Source organism: Hippocampus bargibanti, linkage group LG08 (genome assembly GCF_051943395.1).
Source record: "Hippocampus bargibanti isolate YZ-2025 linkage group LG08, ASM5194339v1, whole genome shotgun sequence".
NCBI lineage: Eukaryota > Metazoa > Chordata > Actinopteri > Syngnathiformes > Syngnathidae > Hippocampus > Hippocampus bargibanti.
The window spans coordinates 14,188,833-14,207,581 of record NC_142741.1 but is presented as its reverse complement, the minus strand read 5'-3'; the positions used below and the strand labels follow the sequence as shown (position 1 = coordinate 14,207,581).

The 18,749-nt window shown below is 41.9% G+C and overlaps 1 protein-coding gene across 5 annotated transcripts in view; it reads left to right on the top strand.

The window, feature by feature from the left end:
* The first annotated feature begins 3,112 nt into the window (after positions 1-3,112).
* dgkg (diacylglycerol kinase, gamma) overlaps positions 3,113-18,749 on the top strand; it is a 122,707-nt gene continuing 107,070 nt past the window's right edge. For 3 of the 5 annotated variants that reach the window (XM_089002821.1, XM_089002817.1, XM_089002823.1), the window contains exons 1-3: positions 3,113-3,295; positions 11,792-12,167; positions 15,159-15,235. In XM_089002821.1, coding sequence (XP_088858947.1) covers positions 12,101-12,167; positions 15,159-15,235 — 144 coding nt within the window. In that variant the 5' untranslated portion in view covers positions 3,113-3,295; positions 11,792-12,100. Of the gene's footprint in view, positions 3,395-10,788; positions 11,258-11,791; positions 12,168-15,158; positions 15,236-18,749 lie in introns of all 5 variants that reach the window. The other 2 variants (XM_089002820.1, XM_089002819.1) reach the window with 2 other exon arrangements.

Genomic DNA, 18,749 nt, shown 5'->3' with positions numbered 1-18,749 from the left:
CATCTTGTGCATTTTCCGGGACGCTACATTGGATTCCTGATGGCTCAATTGATACGGAAATACTTCTTTAATCGATTGCAAACATTTATGCTTTCCTCTTCAGAACTACTTGAATCATATTCATAACTGGATGAGTAACAAGAAAGCATCTTCTCCGAATCTGAAGCCATTGTTTTGATTTGGAGCAAGGCACGACGTATTGGCGTGATGTCACGAAAAATGGGGCGGGACCTTCTGAAACTGAGACTTTCTGAGCTCATTTTGAAGTAGTTTTGGAACACTAAGTCTTTTTTATTGGTGTTTTTCATTTGACTAAAAATATCAGCCTGCTTGTTTTGGGTATTTTAGATGCTATAAAACGCTTTTCTGATGTCAGTTGGGAAACAAAAAAATTGTGTCGGATTTCCTTTAAATCAACACATTATACAGTAGTTGCTTATGCAGCTCGCTACAGATACAGTTGGTTGTTCTTTAAGGGACAGTGGACATCATGTTATCAGGTTATCCCTTTCATGCAACGGTATAATAGGTGCTGATAGTATCGTGGTAATTTTCCCTGAATTTGATGCAGATAGCGTGGGGCTGGCTCCCACCCGGTGACGGCGTGAATGTGATTGTCTTTTGCACCGGTTTGCAGTAAGCTTGTTTGAAATGAGTGGCATTCAAGACAATGGATGGATGGATCAGATTGAACAAGAAAGTGCTAACGTGATATGATACGGGGTGGATCAGACCCAGCGGAAGTCTGAGTCCCCGAGGGAAGAGCACTTTCAAGTACTTTATGACACACTCAGACGGTGTACATTTTGCATATTTCCATTGCCTTTTAAAAACCACACAAGTGCTGAACTAATTTAAAATATCCGCTCTTCAAATTTCTCATCATTACTGATGTATTCCTGAGTGTGTCTCCTTGAGCGGCACTCCAGCATGAGGCAGCCGACAACATGCTTGACGACATCTTGTGTAGCAGGATGAGATGTTTATTGATTGGCAATCACTAGGACGTGTTTTTTTTTTATTTGAAGATGATGGTGTGGCGGCGTTCTACCATTTCAGGTACCACGCCAATAAAAGCTTTTGTTTTTTTTCTTTCAAAAGCTGCAAAAGAAGGTTAGATGGATGGATTTGCCTTTATTAGTCTCATAGCAGGTGGAAGTCCCGTCCATTGAACAGCACCTCAGACGGGCCCACCGAGTCTGGAAGGAGACCAGGGCCGCCCTGTCGCGCACGGCGTCCCTGAACCAACTTGTCGCGGACCGTCGTCGTCGACAGGCACCCAGCTACCAGGTCGAGCAGGAGGTGTGGCTGTCCACGAGGGACCTTCGGCTGGCGGGAACTTCAGCCAAACTGGGGCCACGCTTCACGGGTCCCTTCCCCATCGAGGCCATCCTCAGCCCGGTCTCGGTGAGGCTCCGGCTGCCACCTACCATGTGGATCCATCCAGTCTTCCACGTGTTTCTCCTCAAGCCAGTGGAGAGCAGTTCCCAAGCCCCCACGCCCACCCCCCCACCTCCTCCCCGGATGTTGGACGACGGACCGGTCTACACCGTGCGGGAGATACTGGACTCTAGGCGCATGGGCAGGGGAGTACAGTACCTGGTCGATTGGGAGGGCTATGGACCAGAGGAACGTCAGTGGGTCCCATGTTCCTGGATCCTCGACCCATCTCTCACCCGGGCTTTCCATTCGGCTCACCCCTTCAAACCAGGTGGGCCGCCAAGAGGCGTCCGTTGAGGGGGGGGGGCACTGTCACATTGTCGTCGCTGTCCTCAGCGCGGCCCTCCCCTCCTGTCACCTCCTCCGCTGCTCCGGGAGACGGCCCCTCCCTTTCTCACTCACCCGCGCTCCCGCACCTGTGTCCTGTCCCCTTGATTGTGCCTTCTGGCTATAAAAGCCACTATCACCTTACCGTCTCTGTCGGAGTATTCCCGGAAGTTACCCTCGCTACTATCTCACCGTCAGGTCTGTCCAGTTAGTAGTTACCATTATCTATCTCTCTGTTTGTTATTTTCTATGCATGTCTCAGTAAAGACCTTTTGTTGGAAATCTGTCTCACCGTGTATTTCGGATCCTAACCGCACCACCTTCCTTCGTCACTCGAGTCCTGCCTTCAAGCCTTGAGTGACGTGACAATTCTCAAACAAAGAACCACATCTTTCTCTTTGCATGGGAAACGCAACCCCGTTTTTCATAAATACATCTATCTATATATCTATACCAAAATCTGACAAGGTCTTCAATTCATATCCCTGTGCCCCAAATCAGCAGAGTAACAAAGCAATTTTCTTCCATCCACACATGTCTAAAACAGTGATTAGTTCCAACTCTACAGCCCACCCTCATCCAATGTTTAACTCATGTTCCATGCTTCTAATTCTCAACAAAAATTGTAATTAAAGCGAGTGAATCTTATAATGTAAAGCACTAACCTCAGAGTATCTAAAACAAAATAATCAGGAACAAGAGAGATTTGGATACTTTGTTCCTGACATTTCTTGTGAGTGCAAAATGCGCCTGTCTTTTCCCCAAAACAACTCAATTTGAGAAAATGAAATAATTCAGCATTACTCGGCAACATTGACTAGACTAGCACTGATGTCCCTAGAGAAACCTTGTGTTCACACAGTGAAATCCTCACTGATTTATGAGAAGACAAACATAAGTGAGGCCTGCCCCTGAGAAGTGTTGCTGCTGCTAACCGTATTGAGAACCTGAAAAGCAGAACCTCGTGAACCATATGAGCTCAACATGCAATCGTAAATCTTTTGCTGTTGTGTTTTTTTCGTGCTTTTTTTCTACGTATTTGCTATTTATTTTTAGTTGAAAGAAATCTTTGTTGAAAGTATGATTATTTTATTTTTTAATGATTGTTTTTTTTAGTCAACAATTTGTGTATTTTCGGCAAAGAAATGTGGGGAATAAAAAAAAAGAAGTTCATCACAAGTCAATTGTGTGAAGAAGCAGAAAGAGCAAAGAGACCCAGAAGCACATGAGAGAGAGTGAGAGAGAGAGAAAGAGAGAGAGAGAGAGAGAGAGAGAGAGAGAGAGAGAGAGAGAGAGAGAGAGAGAGAGAGAGGGGCAGGGCTTCAGCAAGAGCGGGTGGAAAAAACTCTTCTCGCATTCAGAGTGGAGGATGAGATGAGGGATGTTGCTGCTCTCCTTCTGCTTCTTGTTCCGCACGAACACAACTCTGCAGGCTCAGAGATACGGGACTGACCCCATCAACGCTTGGGGTGGTGCTGATGTGGGATGTTGAGCAGGGCTTCTTTCTGCGAACAGAGAAAACAATCAGGTAGGACGGACTTTGGGCTGCCATTCCTGCTGTCTCGTCTTCCTGTCGACATCTTCCTACCTCTGACTCCACTTTGCGCTTCTGCTGTTGGGCTGTGAGGTGTGTTCATTCTCTGACATTGGTTGTATTTTATTCATTGACGTGCACATCTGAAAAAAGGAACTGTTATGCAGTACAAAGGCCAAAATATATTTTACATTTGGGCAAACTATTATAATTAGAATTGGCAGCTTCATAGATGACCTCGACCCAAGTTGAGTGGTACATTTAATAATAATACATTTTATTTCAGGCGCCTTTCAAAACACCCAAGGACACTTTACAATAAAAACAATAAAACAAAGCACATAACAATAAAACCATAAGTAAAATTTGACGCCAAAAGCTCTTTGGGGAGTTTGCATGTTCTCTCCATGCTTTTGTGCATTTGTTTCCAAATTCTCAGGTTTCTTGCAATATTCCAAAAACATTCCTGAGAGATCAAAAAGTCGAAACGATGGCCATAGGTACGACCAGTCTGGGATATCCAATTTAACCCTTTAAAGGACCACCGACGCCTCCGGACAAGTTGGGGCCATAATTTGTAAAATCACTTCAAATGACTTCCACTGAGCGTATTTTAAAAAGATTCCACGGCATATAGCTATATTTTACGTTTTAAGACTCGCCCTGAATATTCAGGAAGTCTTTTTTGAGTTGGTGACGATACCTACCGTGACATCACGTCTGGAATGCCCCTGACCGAGAAAGCGACGCAATGCATTTTGGGTACTTTGTTTGGTCTGAAGACTTTGTGTTGATCCATGTTGATGGAGAAATTAGAAGGAAAACACATAACGCGATGGTGAATCGTGTGTTGCACCAAGACTACTATTTGATACTAGTTGACACAAATTCCAAGCAGACAAATCAGGGGCGCCATCTTGTGCATTTTCCGGGACGCTACATTGGATTCCTGATGGCTCAATTGATACGGAAATACTTCTTTAATCGATTGCAAACATTTATGCTTTCCTCTTCAGAACTACTTGAATCATATTCATAACTGGATGAGTAACAAGAAAGCATCTTCTCCGAATCTGAAGCCATTGTTTTGATTTGGAGCAAGGCACGACGTATTGGCGTGATGTCACGAAAAATGGGGCGGGACCTTCTGAAACTGAGACTTTCTGAGCTCATTTTGAAGTAGTTTTGGAACACTAAGTCTTTTTTATTGGTGTTTTTCATTTGACTAAAAATATCAGCCTGCTTGTTTTGGGTATTTTAGATGCTATAAAACGCTTTTCTGATGTCAGTTGGGAAACAAAAAAATTGTGTCGGATTTCCTTTAAATCAACACATTATACAGTAGTTGCTTATGCAGCTCGCTACAGATACAGTTGGTTGTTCTTTAAGGGACAGTGGACATCATGTTATCAGGTTATCCCTTTCATGCAACGGTATAATAGGTGCTGATAGTATCGTGGTAATTTTCCCTGAATTTGATGCAGATAGCGTGGGGCTGGCTCCCACCCGGTGACGGCGTGAATGTGATTGTCTTTTGCACCGGTTTGCAGTAAGCTTGTTTGAAATGAGTGGCATTCAAGACAATGGATGGATGGATCAGATTGAACAAGAAAGTGCTAACGTGATATGATACGGGGTGGATCAGACCCAGCGGAAGTCTGAGTCCCCGAGGGAAGAGCACTTTCAAGTACTTTATGACACACTCAGACGGTGTACATTTTGCATATTTCCATTGCCTTTTAAAAACCACACAAGTGCTGAACTAATTTAAAATATCCGCTCTTCAAATTTCTCATCATTACTGATGTATTCCTGAGTGTGTCTCCTTGAGCGGCACTCCAGCATGAGGCAGCCGACAACATGCTTGACGACATCTTGTGTAGCAGGATGAGATGTTTATTGATTGGCAATCACTAGGACGTGTTTTTTTTTTATTTGAAGATGATGGTGTGGCGGCGTTCTACCATTTCAGGTACCACGCCAATAAAAGCTTTTGTTTTTTTTCTTTCAAAAGCTGCAAAAGAAGGTTAGATGGATGGATTTGCCTTTATTAGGGGGGGGGGGGGCAATGAAAGGAAGCTGAAAGACAATTATTTAATAAGAATTCAGGCGGCCCGGTAGTCGAGTGGTTAGCACACCGGCTTCACAGTGCAGAGGTTGCCGGTTCGCGTCCCGGTCAGGCCTCCCTGTGTGGAGTTTGCATGTTCTCCCCGGACCCGCGTGAGTTTTCTCCGGGTCCTCCGGTTTCCTCCCACACTCCAAAAACATGCATTGTAGGCAGATTGACCACTCCAAATTGTCCCTAGGTGTAAGTGTGAGAGTGACTGTTGTATGTCTTTGTGTGCCCTGCGATTGGCTGGCAACCAATTCAGGGTGTCCCCCGCCTCGTGCCCGAAGACAGCTGAGATAGGCTCCAGCAACCCCCGCGACCCTAATGAGATAGGCTCCAGCAACCCCCGCGACCCTAATGAGGAATAAGCGGTACGGAAAATGAGATGAGATGAGAGAAAAACACCAATAAAAATGACTTAAAGTGTTCCAAAACTACTTCAAAATGACCCAAGAAAGTTTCAGTTTCAGAAGGTTGCACCCCCTTGTTTGTGACGTCACACCAAGACGTTTTGCCTTGCTCGAGAATCAAAACAATGGCTTCTGATTCGGAGAAGATGCTTTTTTGTTACTCATCCAGTTATGAATATGATTCAAATACAGTAAAGTCTCATTATATCGATATCGGTTATATCGATAGTACTGCTTATTACGATACTATTTTCATTTCCCGGCAAATTTCTAGTCTTTTATGTGATAATTAGTTCCGGTTAGTACGATACCCGGTTATTACGATAATCCGGTTACTACGATGCCGTTTGCATCTCCCGCCAGCCAATTTGGTCTGCTTATAACGATACAAAAGCAGCTTAAAGCTGAATCGATATTTGCTTCAGGACTTCAATACAGTACCACCATTAGCGAAATCTGTATCTGTAACACCGTTGGTCACATGACCAGCTTTCGTGTAGCAGAGCTCACATCTTTCATTACTGCTGCAATAGCATCTGAAACATACTGTAGTATGTTATTATATACAGTTGTTCAACACTAATTTCAACCATGGGGAAACGTAAGAATTGTGATATCGGGACGAAGTACAAGGCAATAGTGGCTGTGGAGGAGAATCCACAGAAAGAATTGCGAAACAGTTCGACCTGCCGCAGAATACTTTATCAACGTAAGTAATGTAAACGTTGCAGTTTTTGTTTTCCATACATGTATTTAATTATGTTGTATTCAGATATCTTTTTATCGCTTGCAATAATTACTATTTTTCATACTGTATGTACATGCTGGCGTTCGTGGTTTCTCTCGTGTGTATAGAACAACGTGAGGATTTGGCATTGGTTGAATTTTAGAAAGGAAATAGTTTATTTGTCACTTCACTGCAGTACAAAAGCATGCTAGATACACAATCCATGAACTCAAGGAGACAATTACATTCCATATCAAAGGTCCCCCATTTATTGCCCACTTTTAATTCAGTTCGGCGCAGGATCGGATATATTGATAGTCCGGTTATCTCGATATTTTTTCTGACTCCCGAGAATATCGATATAACGAGACTTTACTGTAGTTCTGAAGAGGAAAGCATACATCTTTGCAATAGATTAAAGAAGTCCTTCCATGTCATTTTGAGGGACCTGGACTCAAATGCAGCGTCCCAGAAAATGCACAAGATGGCGCCCAAGCTCCGTGGGAAATAGGCTGATTTGTCTGCTGGGAATTTGTGTCAGCTAGTATTAAATAGTAGTCTTGGTGCAACACACAACAATTCACCATTGCGTTATTTATGTGGTTTCCTTCTAATTTCGCCATCAACACGGATCAACACAATGTTTTCAGACCAAACAAAGTACCCAAAATGCATTGTGTGTCGCTTTCTCAGTCAGAGGCGTTCCAGACGTGACGTCACGGTAGGCATCGTCACCAACTCAAAAACAAGACTTCCGGAATATTCAGTGCGAGTCTTAAAACTCAAAATATAGCTATATGCGGTGGAATATTTAAAATACGCTCAGTAGAAGTCATTTGAAGTTATTTTACAAATTATGGACACAACTTGTCCGGGGGCGTCGGCTGTCCTTTAAGAAGAAATGTATTTGGTTGCAAATATACAGTTAAAGCCATTTTCAAGACGGACTTTTCAATAGATGGACATCATTAAGGTTGGACAGCTCCGAGGAGAGCAAAAAATAGCAAATTATAATTGCAATTTTATGAGGGTATCATGAATCCTCACATTCATATTAAAAATTTGAACAGTTTAACGACAGTATTTCTTAAGTTTCTCCAAGTCACAAGTTATTTCCTGGCTAACGGCACCCTCTAGTGGACGTGTAGTAAATGACACTACACTTTTGACACTCGCAGCTGTGGATTGATTCAGACGTAGCACGACTGAAGGCCTAGGGTTGACATGCATGGTTGGCCACTTGGTTTAGTAGATGCCACATGTGCATTGTGTAATCTCTTTCATAAACTAGTTGTATTAAGTTCATCCTGTCTACTTGATGTCTAATTTAAAACAGATTCTTTTCTTACAGACAGTGTATTGTAGGTGTTCAAATATCTGACATGTTTCGGCGTATATTTTCGCCTTCGTCAGAGTGACGAAGACGAAAATAATGTGTTTTAAATCATTCATAAACTATCGTTCCATCACAAGTGCTTCAGGTATATTTCAACATTGTGGCAGACATCCCCTTTCCACGCCACGGTGCTCAGCATCACCACATAAGTAATGACTGGGTTCGTTGATGCCGCACTTGACCGTGCTAAGTGCAGTGTGAAAAGAGCTTTAATCTCCACTGACCTCAGACTGAATCTTTTTTAGACTCTGAAGCTCTATTTGAAAGCCTCTGTTGGGTTCTCAAAAACAAAAACATTTTTGCATGTTTAGTTTGCTCGTTATTTTAAATACGTCAAATAAATATGTCAAATAAAGTTGTTAATAAAATAATTAAAATCAAGATATGTTTATATTCAAGTTTTTAAATATTCCATCTTGAATGTGAATAGTTCGCCATACTTGGAAGCCGCTCTGTTGCAGTCTACCTTGATGTTACTTTTATTGACAATGCACAATAAACAGTGGTACAGCATGCTGCAACCACTAATAATGTATTGTAAAATTCATACCCGTGTAAGTCAAAAATGGCCATTAATATTATGAAGGTATCTTGTGTTGGATGTCATTAAATCTGCAGATGTACCAAATGTTGAGATTGCTTATAGCAGGAATACTGTGTATTAAAACAGAAGCAGATACCAATCTCTGGTAGTAAGTCAAGTGTCCTTCATGCATTTGTCTGTTTCCGTCATAGTGTTTCTCTTTGCGCTGCAGTGACGTCATGGTTACCGGGCAACCCGCTCGGCAAAACAGATTCCCTCTCTGCACCAGAGTGGAGAGGCCCCCTTTACACCCAACACGCACACACACACACACACACACACACACACACACACACACACACACACACACACACACACACACACACACACACACACTCAACACATACACATACACATACACAACACATTCACACACCATCATGCATGCACGCACTCACCACAAAATAACACACATTTTGTCCCTTTACACAACAACACATGCATGTCCATTAGCGCAATTATTGTAAATTATTGTTTGTTTTCTGTTTTTTTGTAGAAAAATCTGCCAAAATGGCTGAGAGTGGCTATTTAAAAAAAATAAAAATGAATTGTTTGGAGAGTGAGGCAACACACGCTATTACATAGACACAAAAAATAACTGTCTAATTTGCAATACTGTGTATCCAGTTCAGAGACATGTAGGATCTCAGGTGACTCTGGGCAAACTGAGAGGTCAGCACTCGTAAAAGGGGCAGAAAGAGAGCATTCATAATCTCACTCCCACTGTCACTAACTGAATTACCTGCATGTCAAGTCGTACAAAAGAAATGTTGCACATTTCTAGAGTAACAAAATATCAAGTGTCTTTCTTTTCCTTTCGGATTTTCCCTTCAAGGGGTCGGCAAAGCGAATCAGTGTTATCAAGTATTATGATGTTCATTTTCATGTACATCTTCACGTCAACTTTATTTGCAAACGTTCCTCAGCATATGGCTAAGAAAATACTGTTCGTATATTTGTAAAATGTGGCTAAAAAGTACAACAATCTCATAGCCACATTTGAGTGTAATTCATCACAACATCACTCAGTGTAGTCGAGCTGTTTTGCCGCTCTCTCACTATAAGCGCCAAGCATGACTGCACACAATTGTGACATTGACGAAAAAGCACAAAATATCCTCTCAGGTGTTCATTGTTGAGAATCATCCAAGTTTATCTCAGTTTTCGACAATGTTTTCAAAACTTCACTTCAAACATATTAAATGCATTAAAAACACACACACACTTTTTTCCAATATGTGCTCTCAAGCCCCTTGCCTTGTTTTTGTGTTTTCTTTTGTCACTTTGTCTTGTTGCGCGTCGTGTGGAACGGATACGGATTGTTTTTCAGCATTTTTGGCCACAACATTCATCAAGGAGGAGACTGTGCTGAGCGGTTGCGCCTTTTTGGCAGCATGAATATGCCAGTACTGTTTTTGAATGGGAGGAATGTCGGTGCCATTTGACTGTCATCGCTGGACTGATCTGGGGCAATTGTGCTTTTTAGCGCCTGTCATCGGCAGCATTTTCACAGCCACGCTTTGTTCGGCGGAAAGGTTGGTGCTGTTGGACATTCTGCAGCTGGAAGGATGCATGGCTTGAGGAGCCCACGATAAGAAGAAAGGAGAGTACTCACAGAGCGTATGTGGAACTGTCGCGGCTTGGAATTGAAGCGGATTTATGTGGGACAGGAGATGTGAGACAATCTCTTTTCGTCAATGGATGCTACAGCTTCATGTTTGCATTCAACATTTAGCTTGTGGTAGACGTGCACATTCCACCATGACGTCCCTGATCCACTGCTGAAAAGGATGCTTTGATCCTCTCCTCTTTCATCTCAAACTGCTTTATGTCACAAAGAGGGAACAGCAAGTGCTGAAGAATGAATGACTCTCTGTGTCTTTGTGTTATCAGATTATTTAGTTTTTTTGCTTCCTTTCCTCGACCTTTCATAACTTTGCTGGTGTGTTACTTCCGGGTTGCGTGAATGCTGGCGCATGTGGCTGATGCTGCTGACCCGCACAAAAAAATTACGTAACTGTAAAGTGTCCTTGAGAGTTTTGAAAGGCGCTTATAAATGAAATGTATTATTATTATTATTATTATTATTATTATTATTATTATTATTATTATTATTATTATTATTATTATTATTATTATTATTATTATTAATTACTTCATAGGTTATTTAATGTTGAGGATTAAATTATTAGGTTGGAGTATGATTTTTATTTTCGGAACATTACAATTGTAATTATTAATTCCATCCATCCATTTTCCAGACTGCTTTATTAGGGTGCTGAACCCTATCTCAGCCATCTTCAGCACGAGTCGGGGTGCACCCAGAATCTGTTACCAGCCAATCACAGGGCACACCAAGACAAACAACCATTCACACTCTCACACTCACACCTCGGGACAATTTAGAGAGTGTTCAATCAGCCTGCCATGCATATTTTTGAAATCTGGGAGGAAACCGGAGGCCCCAGAGGAAACCCATGAGGGCCCGAGGAGAACATGCAAACTGCACACAGGGAGGCTGGAGAGGGATTCAAGCTCACGACCTCTGCACTGTGAAGTTGCCGTGCTAAGCACTCGACATCCATCCATCCATCCATCCATCCATCCATCCATCCATCCATCCATCCATCCATCCATCCATCCATCCATCCATCCATCCCTCCATCCCACCATCCCTCTGTCACGTCCACTCGAGGCGTAGTGACAGGACTCGAGGGACGATTGAAGGAGGTAAGTGTTGGATCCGAAATACACGGGGAGACAGAGTTTACAATAAAAAGTCTTTACTGAGACATACACAAAATAACAAACAATGAGGAGATAATGAGGGCGATAATGGAACAGACCTGATGCGTAGTAGTAGCGGGGAACTTTCTAGAATACTCCGACAACGACCGTACGGAAGGTATGACTTTTATAGCCAGAAGGCACAATTAATGGAATGGGGAACAGGTGCGTAAGACGAGTGAGCCAGGAAGGGAGGGGCCCGGTCTGAGGAGCAGCGGAGGAGGAGACAGGAGGGGAGGGGCGTGCTCCTGATGGTGACGAGGATGTGACACCCTCCCTCCCTCCTTCCCTGCCCTCCCCCCTCCCTCCCTTCCCTCCCTCCCTCCGTCTGTCTGTCTGTCTGTCTGTCTGTCTCTCTCGCTATCAATCCCTTTATCCATACATCCATCTAATCTAATTGCACTGTATCAGAGAACAGTTTTTTAATTCAAAATGGTTGCTATGTTAATAAAAGTGTCTAATTGTGTTTGTATACAGGTGTGAACATGGAGGCCTTTTCTGCTGAGTCATGAGGATGGCATCACGTGTGAAAATGACAATAAAACAGGTTAAATCCTGACACTTCCTCTTCCTCCTGATCCCATCTCCTGGTGGACATTTTATACTTCCTATTTTGGATGATAAAAGCTTTTCAGGAGATTCAGGGATAATAATTTTCCTCCTGGACGAGATGATAAAACTCAATGCCTCAGTCTTAAACTTCCATCTGACCTGAGATCAACTACCTGCCTGTTTCTGGTGGAACATCTTGCCAGACGTTTCCTGTCCTGATCAAATCAAGGCATTATGGGTGACGGGACCTGGGTGTGTCTGAGCCCAGCTGAGTTCCAACAGCTTCAACAGTACAGTGAATGTAAGTACACGTGCACAGTGACACATTAGAGTGGCGTACGAAACTATTAGAACTTGTCACATCCTAATTGGCGTCAGGTGCGCACCCCCTCCCCTCCCTCACCTGATTCCCCTTAATTGTGCCTTCTGGCTATAAAAGCCACCCGTTCCCGCTCGGTTCTCGCCGGTGTATTCTCTCTTGTACCCTGTCACCCAGCAGTATGCAGATTGGTCCCGCTCGTCTATTCGGTTGCATTACCTTCTGTTTTGCCCTGCGTGTCTCAGTAAAAAGACCTTTCTTGAACTTATTGTTTCCATCGTGTATTTCGGATCCAACCACTTCCTTTTTTTTCGTCGTCCATCGAGTTCTGTCGCCACTCCTCGAGCGGACGTGACAGAACTTTTTGATGTTTTTCGATATCTCAGGCTTCAAACATAAATACATAAAGATGGATTTTTTTTGGGTCAAGAATCAAAATGAAATGTGACACAAATATTCATATCACATATATTGTAAACTGGGCGGCCCGGTAGTCGAGTGGTTAGCACACAGGCTTCACAGTGCAGAGGTCGCCGGTTCGCGTCCCGGTCCGGCCTCCCTGTGTGGAGTTTGCATGTTCTCCCCGGACCTCCCACTCTCCAAAAACATGCATGGCAGGCATATTGACCACTCCAAATTGTCCCTAGCTGTGAGAGTGTCTGTTGTATGTCTTTGTGTGCCCTGCGATTGGCTGGCAACCAATCCAGGGTGTCCCCCGCCTCGTGCCCGAAGACAGCTGAGATAGGCTCCAGCAACCCCCGCGACCCTAATGAGCAATAAGCGGTACGGAAAATGAGATGAGATGAGATATATTGTAAACGTTTTTTTTTTCCAAATCAAAAATTGAAAAGTGAGGCGTGCAGTATTCGTATGATGTGAGTGCAATCAACTAACTCCAGATGTTTCCTGATGATTTCATAATTATCCAATGCTGCCCTAAACTATTGATGATGATGAAAATAGTCCACCCGTGTATAATCTAGACTCAGTATGAATGCACTTGCCCTGCAATGGTGTTGGAGGTCTGTTGAAAGAATATTGGCGGTCCAAACAGCATCAAGATGTCCAAATAACACACTAGCCCCTGCGACTGGCGGGCAACCATTTTAGGGTGTCCCTTGCCTACTGCCCAGTCAGCTGGGATAGGCTTCAGCACACCCACGACCCGTAAGAGGATAAGCAGATCAGAACATGAAATGGACAAGGAAACAGATTTAAATAAACATTAACATGCACTAAATTGGATGGTGGACATTCACCTGTTGGCCTTGTGGCCTATTTGTTAGTCAAACGAGAATGTGCCTGCACTCCTTCTCGTCCTTGTACGGAAACCACAAAGGTCTGTAACCTGCTATCAATATCCATCCATCATTCCCTGAGAGAGTCACTGTCTAAAGTTCTCGAGCATTGATGTCTCATTAGTGAGGCCCTTCTGTCATTTTACAAAAGATTGCTCTATCTTGCATCAATGGCAGATGGTATATTTACTACCTGGGTGATGAATTACCCAACTTAAAGAGAGTAAAGTAACACAATCTTATGAAACAAATATTCAAATTTCAATCGTACATCTCAGTCGGTGTTCCTGTTTGGGTATTTTCTGAGCCTGAAAGGAAGTGGATGTTGTCCACCATGCTTATTCATTATGCTTTGATGGAACTTTAAAGCGTCAGTAAACTATGAAAAGTAAATGGATACAGCATGGTCACAGAAAAGAGACACGCTAAGAGAAAGTAGAACTAATTGTCAAGGGATGTTTTCTAGTGTAATACCTGTCGATTTAATTTCACCCTGTGCTTCGTTTATCATAGGGCTATTTAGTGAAGAAATGGATGTGAAAAATATTTTAAATTATATCTTGATTTCATAGAGGATAGTAAATAAAGCACAAAAGAGTGATACATTGGCAGTCCCATATTGTGCCACAAAGTGTGGCAGTACATCGCTCCTGACAAATTGTCACATTAATTTTTGAGATCTTATGGAGTTTATTCAACATGATCAGTAAATATTTACTTTTTTAACGATATTGAATACGATTAAAATATTTTATTTTTTTCTTGCATTAATTTCACAAAGGAATAAAATACAATATAATAACTGTTGAACATTTGAAAGGTAGGCCAGATTAGGCCTGGTCTTTTTGGACCTCTGGTTTGTTTCTTTGGAGATGGTAAATCCAGGTTGACACAGATTGGATAAAGGTACTGCCAATGAAAGGTCCACTGCACACTTGCTTGTCCTTGTGCACACGGGGGGCTCAATAAAACTTATACAAGTGGACTTTTTTTTGTAAAAACTGTGGAATGAGATGCCTTGTTTGTGGTTTCTGTTTGCCCCTTTACAAACATATTATGCTATGGCATTGTTTCTGTTTTTTTTGTCAAATGTGTTTCTATTGTCCGTCAGTGAGTATATAGAGTACATATTACATCTCATTAGTCCCAATATGGACAAACCTTGTGTTAAAAATGTTTAAAAGTCAGATACATAAACGGAAGTGTTCCTTAATTAAAATGTATCTACTGGTTTTTGACTCTCTGGGGTCTGGGTTTGCTCGTAGAAGCAAGTAGCAAGCCCCAAGCAAATCTGAAGAGTAGAAAAATGCTGGCAGGAACTCACTGGAAAAATCCAACCAAATGAATGTGATCCGAACGAAACAAATGAAGAATATGGGTCAGAATGAGGTCTGGCACGCAGGATGATGAGACAGATCAGGCTTATAAATGAATCATTTACAATATGGCAAGAAATATGCCATGTTCAAAAACTGTCACTTGATTCTGAATGTGTTTTGATGGAAAAATTGCCCTAAACTTTGTCATTTTGTGTCCTTGAAGTTACAAAATGTGGTTTTCTATTCTATAAAAGCTGTATGGCATAGTTGTGAATAAATGTGCCAGTATGTTGTCTGATGGAGCATTCTTGTCGTGCCTTGAGTTACAAATTTATTTTCCTCCTTTTTCTCTGCAGACTCCACAAAAAAGTTAAAAGATGTTCTGGAGGAATTCCATGGCGAAGGAGTGCTATCCAAATACAACCCTGAACAGGTGCGTGCCCACAAACGTCACCTTAACGCTCTTGTTTGTCTCATAAATACATTGTGTGAGTATTTTACGGTAACGGGTGACATTGGTGTCAGCCTTTAGTAATTAGGACCTGTGGATATCATTGACGTCTTCATCATGGTGATTGTCACCATTTGAATGCTTTTTCATGTGACTATAAAAGGTCACTTAAAGGACAACCGACACCGTTTTTTGTTTCCTAACTGACAGCAGAAAAACGTTTTATAGCATTTAAAATACCCAATACACGCAGGCTGATATTTTTAGTCAAATACAAAACACCAATAAAAATGACTTAAAGTGTCTCAAAACTGCCACAAAATGAGCATGAAAACTGGGCAGATTAAGAAATCCCGCCCCGTTGTCTGTGACGTCACTATTGGTCACACACTGCCTTGCTCCAGAATCAAAACAATGGCTTCAGAGAGTTCAGATTCGGAGAAGATGCTTTCGTGTTACCCATCCAGTTCCGAATATGATTCAAATAGTTCTGAAGAGGAAAGCATAAATGTTTGCAATCGATTAAGGAAGTCCTTCCGTATCAATTCGAGCCGTCTGGACTCCATGCGTCTGGACTCTTCATGCGTGGGACCGCAATTGGCTGCGACACATAATGATTCACCATTGTGTTATTTATGTAGTTTTCCTTCTAATTTCGCCATCAACACAGATCAACACAATGTTTTCATACCAAACAAAGTACCCAAAATGCATTGTGTGTCGCTTTCTCGGTCATGGGCGTTCCTTCCATGACGTCACGTAGGGGATCGTCATCAACTCAAAAACAAGACTTCCTGAATATTCAGTGCAAGTCTTAAAACGTAAAATATAGCTATATGCGGTGGAATCTTTGTAAAACGCGCTCAGTCACCCTCTGTGGTGAGAAAACAACAACATTGCAGGTCTTTTACATTCACTGTCCGGTTTAAAATAACAAGGTATCTTGTTTTGTATCGCACTTAAAGTTATGCTCTTAAAAATGTAAATCTAATATGGCATTTCAAGTTGAACGGTTTTCTTCTTTAAATTTAATGGGCAAAATGTACATTTATTTCTCCATTTTTATTGTTTCATTATAAAAATGATGGTGATGATGACCCGGACTGCTGATGAGGCGGGTGATGACACATGTCGACAGGCAAGGAGCAGCCAACAAGCAGTAACATTAGCACTTTTGCTCCACCATTAGAAATTAATTAATTAAATAATTAATCAGAATCAGAATCAGAATCAGAATCAGAATCATCTTTATTCTACTGTTGGCCACTGCCTCATTTAACTGGCAACAGAGGAATGAAGGGAGTATCGTCGTTTTTTTCCCCACTCAAAGCACTATAGTTCCACAACAACTTTGTGGTTGTTGTCATGATTACCTCAGCTTGACCTTGCTGTCCGATCTTTGCTCTTTTTCCCCTTTTGCGTTAGCTTGACGAATGACGTTGGCGCTGTCTTTGGCTCTGTGCGGGTCAGGCAGACTTAACGTCCACGTGGGCTCGTCTGGCGCCACAATCTCTAATTTTGACCTTGCTTTCTGTTGTATATCAATTTACGAATGTGGGCATACATGAGTCATCGTGCGATGAAGCAGGCGCAGTGGTTGAAGTGAAATGGTGACAATGGAGGTGGCTTCCATCTCGTTCTGAAAAGGACTGGCAACAAACAATGTTTTTTTGCCTTGCGGCGACTGATGAGGGAGTAAATAAGATGGAGTCACATTCCCACATTACTTCTTTGCACGATTACAATTGATCAACCAACAAGCCGCTTGCTTCGGATTGGAATGGATTGGATTTACCTTTACTAGTCTCTCGTCTCACAGTGGAGACATTTACATTTCACAGCAGCAAACTAATTAATGGAAGATGAAAGGAAAGAAAGAAGTAGAAAAAAATACTGGAGCTGCTGGAAAGGCAGCCACTCTCGCGGCACGTTCTTGGCGTCAAAGGAACAAAAAAAAAACTAAATAACAAATAATATAACAACACAAAGACACAGTCATTCACTTTTAAGCACTTCCTGTATCCTCTTTGTGGATTGAAGCAGTTCTAGATGCAGTTCTTCAATTACAAATATAGTATAGCGGCAAAGCAAGCTCACTACCAGTATTGGTACAGGAGTGACATTTAAAATACAGTAAAACAACATACGATCTTCAGCTCATCATGAGAACACAAGTCATGTATTCTGGTGGTTCTGCTTCTTAAATATGGCACTGTGATTTCACTACCAGTCATTGTACAGGAGTGACATTTAAAATACAGTGAGACCTCAACTTACAAACACCTTAACTTACAAACTTTTCATCTTACAAATGTCAAATTTATGAAAATTAAACCTTATAATAAGCACTATTTTCATAATACACACCCACCACGGCTGGCGGAGTGATCTTCGGCGGAAGCACACGACCGAACAGCACCAGAGGTTAAGTTACCAACAGTCCTTATGGAAGGTGACTGTCCTTTCCTAAGCTATCAACGACCATCAAAAAGGTAAATAAAACTTTATTTTACAGCAGTTTATTTCTTTAATTACAGTCCTCATGTAATGCGCCTCTCTTGCCAAACAGCAATTCCCTTTGGCCTTCGACCTCCAACGCCATTCCATCAAGCCATAAATGACCATCACAAATGTAAATAAAGTGACTTTATGGTACAGTGCAGTGTATTTCTTTCATTACAATACAATAGCACATTTATTATACATAGAACAAGGTATGTTGTGTGTAGTTTTAAGGCTTATTTAGTTGAAAAGTATATTTTATGGAAACCCGGGAACGGATTATTCCTATTTTAATGGTTTCCTATGGGCAATTTTTTTTGAGATACACACTTTTCGCCTTACACACTCTGTCTGGGAACCAATTAAGTTCGTAAGTTGAGGTCTCACTGTACAGTAAAACAACATACGATCTTCAGCTCATCATGAGAACACAAGTCATGTATTCTGGTGGTTCTGCTTCTTAAATATGGCACTATGATTTATCAAGTACGAGCTGTCTCTGTAATTCATGGGTGTCAAAGTCATATGTTGCCACGGGCCACATTGTAGTTACAGTTTCCTCTCGGGGGCTGTTATGAATATGAGTAAGCCATTTAACCCCCTCCATATTACATATACATAGAGTGCACAACAAATTAATGAATAACTAATTTTCAAATTTGAAGTAAAAAAAATAATGACTGTTATTGTGTTTTACATGGGACAATTGGAAATTTTGGTTCTGACTTTAGCAAGCATTATGGAATTCCACAAGTTTGACTTGTTTTCGTGGGCCAAATAAAATGATGTTGTGGACCAGACTTGGTTCTCGGGCCTTGACTTTGACACCTGTGCTCTAACTGATGCTGTGCTCCAATTAGTCAGCCAGCACAACCGACGCCTCCATAATTTGTAAAATCACTTCAAATGACTTCTACTGAGTGTATTTTACAAAGATTCCATGGCATATAGCTATATTTAACGTTTTAAGACTCGCGAATATTAAGAAAGTCTT